This window comes from Trifolium pratense, linkage group LG4 (assembly GCF_020283565.1).
Source record: "Trifolium pratense cultivar HEN17-A07 linkage group LG4, ARS_RC_1.1, whole genome shotgun sequence".
Lineage (NCBI taxonomy): Eukaryota > Viridiplantae > Streptophyta > Magnoliopsida > Fabales > Fabaceae > Trifolium > Trifolium pratense.
Genome location: NC_060062.1, coordinates 4,281,279 through 4,289,511, shown reverse-complemented (window position 1 = coordinate 4,289,511; position 8,233 = coordinate 4,281,279). Strand labels below are relative to the sequence as shown.

The 8,233-nt window shown below is 36.4% G+C and overlaps 1 protein-coding gene across 1 annotated transcript in view; it reads right to left on the bottom strand.

Moving 5' to 3' along the window:
* Positions 1–669: 669 nt before the first annotated feature.
* Positions 670–8,233, bottom strand: part of LOC123924663 — a gene marked incomplete at its 3' end in the record, with an annotated part of 29,012 nt that continues 21,448 nt past the window's right edge. Inside the window, 6 exon segments of the mRNA XM_045977615.1 lie at positions 670–838; positions 1,173–1,272; positions 1,650–1,839; positions 7,369–7,544; positions 7,676–7,779; positions 7,854–8,012. Coding sequence (XP_045833571.1) covers positions 670–838; positions 1,173–1,272; positions 1,650–1,839; positions 7,369–7,544; positions 7,676–7,779; positions 7,854–8,012 — 898 coding nt within the window.

Sequence of the window (8,233 nt, the reverse complement as noted above, 5' to 3'; positions counted from 1 at the left end):
AAGACCTAACTTGGACATCAAGACAATTGAAGACTATAAATATGTGAAGCCTCAAGCCTTTACAACTCATGTATTCTAAACCGTGTTTTTTACAAAGTGTGAGTTTTTAAGGTTTAGAGTTTGTGTCTTTTGTCAGTCTTTCTTGTGTCACTTTGATGCAAGTTTAGGACTGTGTTTTATTGTTAATTGTAAGCTACTCCTAAGCTTTGAAGCACGGAGTTAGTGTGTGTGATTCACTCATAAGCTTTTAAGCAAGAGTGTGGTCTAGTTTCTAGGAGAGTGTCTCCATCTTGATTATTATTATTGACAGCAACATGGTACGTGTTGTTAGAGGGAATTTGGGACGGGGTCTCATTATCTAAGAGGTTCTTAGGTAGGATTGCACGGGTAGTGTCTAGGTGATAAGTCAAGTACCGGGTGTTGGTCGAGGGCTTTGAACTAGAGCTATTATAGTGGATTCATTCCTGGATTGGTATCCCCCAGAGTAGGTGACGTTGCACTGAACTGGGTTAACAATTTCCTGTCTTATTTATTGTTTTGCAATTTATTTATTTATTTACTGTGTTCTGCGACTGTCTTGCTGCAACGTGTGCTATAGCATCTTGTGCAGCATTGTGTTCACTGCGTGCCAGATTTCAAAATGGTTGCAATAGTACACAAGAAGGATACTAGTACGCTCCATTAGTAGGCGATGAATGGCAGAATTAACCAGTTGGATTGATTCTTCAAGAGTTGTGATGACATAACTTCGAGCAATTGAATCAGACTGGAACTGTGAAATGTGCCATCCTTGTGATGTAGCAGAGAAAGGATTGCACCCTACCGACCATATCCAGTCCTGTCATGTTCAGAAATGAATATTTCGACATTGCAGTCCAACAAAAATTGATAATGAAGTTATAAAATATTCTCTATAATCAAGTCCCTATGCATATATCACTTTTTCTAGATACGGGCAGAACGGTGAACAGGTAGGTGAGAACATGCACATCACCCAATTAATAGCCAAAACAGAAAGAAGAAAAGAAAAAAAGAAAGAAAAGAAAAAATAGTTATGCGCACCAACAATCATTGTACATTAATTGAATTTGTTCAACAAATGAAACATCTTCATTTAATTAGATCTAAAACACTAAATACATCATAGAAATAAATTGGACATAAAACTCTACCTCCATTGCAGTCTCATGGGCTTGACCATAAACAAGATGAAGGGGAAGCAAACCCGCAAGATGCTCAGCAGTAGCAGCTACAGCAGCTTTTATCGGCTGCCTTTATAGACCAGATGAATGATACCATGGAAGAATTGATAAGTGGCGTTATGTTCCATAAATAAAGGTCTTATAACAATTGTTCAATTATTGCTGAGTATCTTCAGCAAAATTATATCTTAAATAATATTGTAACATTATATAACTTGAGATTTAAATTTCTCCCTTTCCCCTATCAAATTAATAAAATACTATAATCTCACCAAAAAAATTTAAAATGTAAGGCCTGTGATGAATATAACTAAACATCCCTTAATATCCTGAATCTTTCAGCTCCACCATCAACATATTTTCAATATAGCTTATAAAATTTATACATGCTTTGGAAGTTCTATGAAAAAGGTAGTTATAAAACAAATGTATATTTCTGACTCTAACCTCAGGTTCATCAGAAGTGAGTGTCCATTACAATGTAGATGGCTTTCCCAAGAAGAGGGCTCTGACTGAACAACAATAATCATGTCGGATAGTGCTATAGCCTGAAAATGTTTGTCCAGTAACAATGGTTCACTGTGAATGAACCAAAAGATTGGAACCTCTAGCATGGACCTGGAATGTGCATGCCTACCTGTTGAAGTTGTGGGATTTAGATAAAAGAGGGAGAGGAATAATAAGAACTTCAAATATTATTGATAATGGGATGATACTAACTCAATATTAATGACTAAACACTAATCCCTATTTATAGGGATACATAGACTCGGTCCTAAATCCGGAAAAAAATAATAATAATTGTTGGAAAATATTTAGTTTCCTAGTTTGTTATTTCTAGGAGATTCTAAGCTTATCTATTATTTCCTTTTATGTTTGTACTCTTCCTATTTAAACCAGCCTTGAGCTGAGGAATAACACATAACAGTATTCACTTATTATTTTCTACATGGTATCGAGAGCTCCCGATTTTGGGGGTCTCGCTTCCGCAAAACCCTAGCCGCCGTCGTGTTTACAATCTGACCACGACAACTGATTTTGTGTGCGGCACTGTTCACCCGTGGTACTGTTCACACGTACTGTTCATTCGTTGGTACTGTTTACGCGCACTGTTCACGTGGTTACTGTTCACGAGTGCTGTTCACCGGTGTTAATTTTTCTTCGCTGCTTCCGGTACTACTTGGCTAAGATTATTAATTATGACGTTTTTTTATTCTCGACGACGATCATCCACTTTCAAATACCGTCGTGAATGCAAATATTGTCATCGTTTGGGACATACTATTTTTCAATGTTGGAAATTACATGGTCTTCCGCGACCTTCAAATCAGAAGAACAAAGGTGGAGGTGAGGGTCATACATTCCAAGCCAGTAATTCTGATCAAGAGCATCAGTCTTCTTCAATTCAGCTTTCATTCACGATGGAACAACTAGACAGACTGTACAAAATTCTTGAATCTAACACTCTTTCTGGCTCTGTTGCCCCCAAAGGTACTTCTGCCCTTTTTAGTGTCAGTCCCAGTCGTGCTTGGATAGTAGATTCGGGTGCAAGTGATCACATGACAGGTGATTCTACTCTGTTTTCTTCTTATAGTCCATGTGCAGGTAACCATAAAATAAAAATTGCGGATGGATCCTTTTCAGCCATTGCGGGTAAAGGTTCGGTTGTGTTGTCTCCAAGTCTAACCCTTAAAGATGTTCTTCATGTCCCAAATCTATCTTGTAGTCTCATGTCTGTCAGTAAATTAGCCCAAGATAGAAATTGTCAAACTAATTTTTTTCGTACTCATTGTGTTTTTCAGGATTTGAACTCGGGGAAGATGATTGGTAGTGCTAAGGAGAGTGGAGGACTCTACTACTTCGACATTGAACCTGAATCACAACTACCTTCCAAACCAATAAGTTCATGCTTTGAATCTTTTTTAGTTCTGAATAATAATAATGATGATGTTATGTTATGGCATTCACGATTAGGTCATCCTAGTTTTCCTTATTTAAAACACTTATTTCCTGAGTTATTTCGTAATAAGGATTTATCTTTGTTTAAATGTGAAGCATGTAAATTTGCAAAACATCATCGTTCTCATTTTCCATTACAGCCCTACAAACCATCAAAACCTTTTTCTGTTATTCACAGTGATGTTTGGGGCCCTAACCGAACGAGCACACTTTCTCATAAAAAATGGTTTATCACATTTATAGATGATCACTCAAGAGTTTGTTGGGTGTACTTGTTAAAGGGGAAATCTGACGTTTGTCAGGCCGTAAAAGATTTTGTTAAAATGGTGCAAAATCAATTTCAAACAAATATTCAAGTATTTAGAAGTGATAACGGCAAAGAATATTTTAACACAATGTTGAGTGATTTTTTTCGTGAAAATGGAATTGTGCATCAAAGTTCATGCCCTAACACTCCCCAACAAAATGGAGTTGCAGAAAGAAAAAATAGGCACTTGTTGGAGGTGGCTAGAGCTTTACTTTTCGCAAGTAAAGTACCAAATTATTTGTGGGGTGAAGCAGTTTTAACTGCTGCATACTTAATTAACAGAGTGCCCTCCAAAGTTCTTAATTTTAAAACTCCAATTCATATTTTCAAAGAATGTTTTCCTAATGATCGTGTTTCAAACGATTTGACCTTAAAAATCTTTGGTTGCACTGCATTTGTTCATGAACATAAGAATATTAGCAAACTTGAACCGCGTGCTATAAAATGTGTTTTTGTTGGGTATTCTCCAACCCAGAAGGGATATAAATGTTTTGATCCAAAAAATCAGAAAATGTTTGTCACCATGGATGTTACATTCTTTGAAAACAAACCTTTTTTTGACACGCATCTTCAGGGGGGAAATTTAAATGAAGATTCGTCTCAAACTGAGGACATGAGTTTTTTTAACTCGTTTCAAACTGAGGACATGAGTTTTTTTAATAATTTATCTTTGCCGGTATCACAAAGTTTTAAGACTTATACTTCTGCACCAACGAAAAATGGCCATGATTCTTTATCTAATCCTACTCCTGTTATGAGTAGTGAGCTTGGTGAATCCGAGGCTACATTTTCTCATGAAGAAAACAATGAGAATCTTGAAAACAATGATAATGATGATCTAATTGAAATGCCACAAAATAATGAGTCATATAAAGATAATAGGTTTGAAGAAGGAAACAAGACTTGGAAAGGAAAGGTTTTTGTGAGAAAGAATCACAAAGAAAGTGATGAGTCCACATCTCAACACTGTCATGAATCTGAACCGGGGGATGATCAACTTCCTAAAAAAAGAAAAGGTAAGTCTATCTCTGTTTCTGAGAGTCGTATTTTGTATCCCGATATCGATGATCTTGTGGCTGTTAGAAAACCTGTTAGATCTTGCACTAAATACCCATTGTCCAATTTTATATCATATTCAAATTTGTCTTCGTCTTTTTCTGCCTTTACCTCAAAATTGTCTAGTGTAGAGATTCCAAAAAATGTACAGGTTGCTCTAGAAGTTCCAAAGTGGAGGGAAGCTGTACTTGAGGAGATGAAAGCTCTTGAAAAGAACAAAACCTGGAGTGTTATGACACTACCGGATGGCAAGAAGACGGTTGGATGCAAATGGGTGTTTACTGTGAAGTATAATTCAGATGGGTCAATCGAAAGGTACAAGGCTCGATTGGTGGCTAAGGGTTTTACCCAAACTTATGGTATAGACTACTCAGAGACTTTTGCTCCTGTTGCAAAATTGAACACTGTCAGAATTCTCTTGTCTCTTGCTGCTAACTTAGATTGGCCCCTACATCAGTTGGATGTTAAGAATGCTTTTCTCAATGGTGATTTAGAAGAAGAAGTATATATGGACATTCCTCCTGGCTTTGAAGACAAGTTTGGATCAAATGTATGCAAACTAAATAAGTCTTTGTATGGATTAAAGCAGTCTCCTAGAGCTTGGTTTGAAAAGTTCACTTATTCCATGAAGAAACAAGGGTACATTCAAGGACAAGCTGACCACACCTTGTTCACAAAGTTCTCCCAAGATGGAAAAATTGCTGTCCTAATTGTTTATGTTGATGATATCGTCCTTACTGGAGATGATATAGTTGAAATGGCAAGAGTAAAAGAGAAATTAGCATTAGACTTTGAAATCAAGGACTTGGGATCCATGAGATATTTTCTTGGTATGGAGGTTGCTCGATCAAAAGATGGTATTGTAGTTTCCCAGCAAAAATACATTCTAGATTTATTGAAAGAAACAGGAATGAGTGGATGTCGACCAGCAGATACTCCCATGGATCCTAATGCAAAACTTTGGGAAGAAGGTAGTGTTCCTGTTGATACTGGAAGGTACCAGAGATTGGTTGGGAAATTGATTTATTTGGCACACACTAGACCTGACATTGCTTTCTCGGTTAGTGTAGTAAGTCAGTTTATGCATTCTCCTTTTGAGGAACATCTTGAGGCAGTCTATAGGATACTGCGATATTTGAAAGCAAATCCTGGAAAGGGATTATTTTTTAAGAAGACTAATGAAAGAAATGTGTCTATCTTTACCGATGCTGATTGGGCAGGTTCAGTCACTGACAGAAGATCAACCTCCGGATATTGTACCTATGTTTGGGGTAATCTTGTGACATGGAGGAGCAAGAAACAAGGAGTTGTAGCAAGAAGTAGTGCAGAAGCTGAGTTTAGAGCTATGGCTCAAGGTATTTGTGAAGGATTATGGATCCACAGAGTCCTAGAAGAGCTTAAGATGAAAATTGAGCTTCCATTGAAATTATACTCTGACAGTAAAGCCGCTATTAGCATAGCTCATAACCCAGTTCAACATGACAGAACCAAGCATATTGAGATCGATCGACATTTCATAAAAGAGAAGTTAGATGCCGGAATCATATGTCTACCTTTTGTAACTTCGAGTCAGCAAACTGCAGATATCTTGACCAAAAGCTTAGCAAGACCCACCTTTGAGCATTTGATCGGCAAGTTGGGCATGATAGATATCTATGCACCAACTTGAGGGGGGGTGTTGGAAAATATTTAGTTTCCTAGTTTGTTATTTCTAGGAGATTCTAAGCTTATCTATTATTTCCTTTTATGTTTGTACTCTTCCTATTTAAACCAGCCTTGAGCTGAGGAATAACACATAACAGTATTCACTTATTATTTTCTACAATAATAATATTAAATAAGTGATATAAATTTAATCCCGAGATACTCTAAGATTATAAACTAATTCTAGGAAATAACTTAAGATATTTTAATATAATATTTAAGATATTTTATAATATTCAAGTTTCTAACCGTCCCGTCCCCCCCCCCCCCCCCCCCCCCCAAGCCCCAAGCTAAAGCTTACTAAACTTGATTATTACAAATTTACCTTTTCAGAGAGAAAATATAACCTGGAATAATCAAACCAAAACATAGTGGCGGATGCATGCATAACATTATATTTATGGGGGCACTTACCCAGACAAAGGGAAAAAATTGGGTTAATGTCTAATAATTTTAATTTTCCCCCCAAACAGAAGAGTTATTTCCTACATAAATCATTTTTTAAGTAAACGTAAAATGTTTCTCTAAAACAAAATAAATTATTACAAATTTTTATAATTTATTCTTTTAATAATGTTTATGACTTCTTTAACACTAAGTACACATAGTGATACAAAATTTAACATATTTTGTAAAGATTTTTTAGGTAATATTGTATATTTTGTAAAAGTGTAAAATATTTTTCATTTGTGAATAGGTTATTCACAATTTTGTTGCACCAACTACGGAAAATTTCTAGATCAGACACTGCCCAAACAGATATCGTTTGGACAATCTAACAAAGAATCCCAAAAGAATCAACCAGTCATGTCAAAACTTCAAACCAAACCAATGAAGAATGTTGAACTACCATTAAGCAAAAGCTACCAAGCCAAACCATTAAGATCAGGAGGAGGTAAAGGATGACCCTTCACCACTCAAGACTGAAGAAAAAAATGTCAAAGCTTAACAATAAGAAAAAATCAAACTACAATGATACTAGGCCGGCGCTCACTAAACTTATCAGTGGACAAAATTTGTTTCCTTTAGAACTTTCCAATATATATTTTTTAATTCAAGAGGACAGCCCAATCAATTCTTTTTGTTTCCAGGTACATACAAATGGCATTCTAAAAATAAAGGAGCACATAAGAAGGATACCTTTAAGAGAACCGTGCTTATTTAGCCTTTGCAACTGATACTGCAGAATGGAAGAATCAAGATAGGTGCGAATTGTCTTTCGATACGTTCCATTGACAAGTAACAGTGGCACAGCAGCTGCTCTCCGTGCAACAGAAAAGGCCATTGCTAAATCAGGATCATCTGACAGAGGTAGCCTGAAACATGGTAATATCAGTAGAAAACTAGGGAAAATGCACATTTTAAGGGAATGTGAAAAATCAAGCGTTTTTCAGTGCGCCTGAAAAGAATTTTCAAAGAGCGGAATAAAACACTTATGACTGCATACATGTGTGGACTGAACATTGGTTTCTGAGAAGGCACCATCAATGAGGAGAGTCCGTCCTTTATAGCATTCATATCCACAGGAAGCTGTTTAATGTGCCTAACTTTCTGCAAATATAATTGCAAGAACATAAATATTCCACTACTGCAAGCCTTTTGATATGATGGAACATACATGTTACCTCCTGTGTCATGAAAAACAACTGAAAGGATATCTTCTCATAATAATGGAAGGCCCCATCAGAAACTGAAGGTGATATGATATGTCTCATAGATCCCCACAGTGTCGCGCCAAGATGTGAAAGAAACGAATCGCGTGCAACTGTGTAGTTCTGAAACTCCTGCATTGAGGCAAACCCATGAACCAAGCTATTATTGAATTGAATCAACCAAGTATTTGCATGTTATTAACTATGTACCAAACCCACACGTAATGAACAGAATTAATGAAGTATATACAAGTCATAAACCACATCATTATGTGAACAGTGCATACAGTGTTGATAAATGTGTCAAAAAGTCATTTTTCTTTGATGAAGGAAGAAACTATTTCCTATCTGGT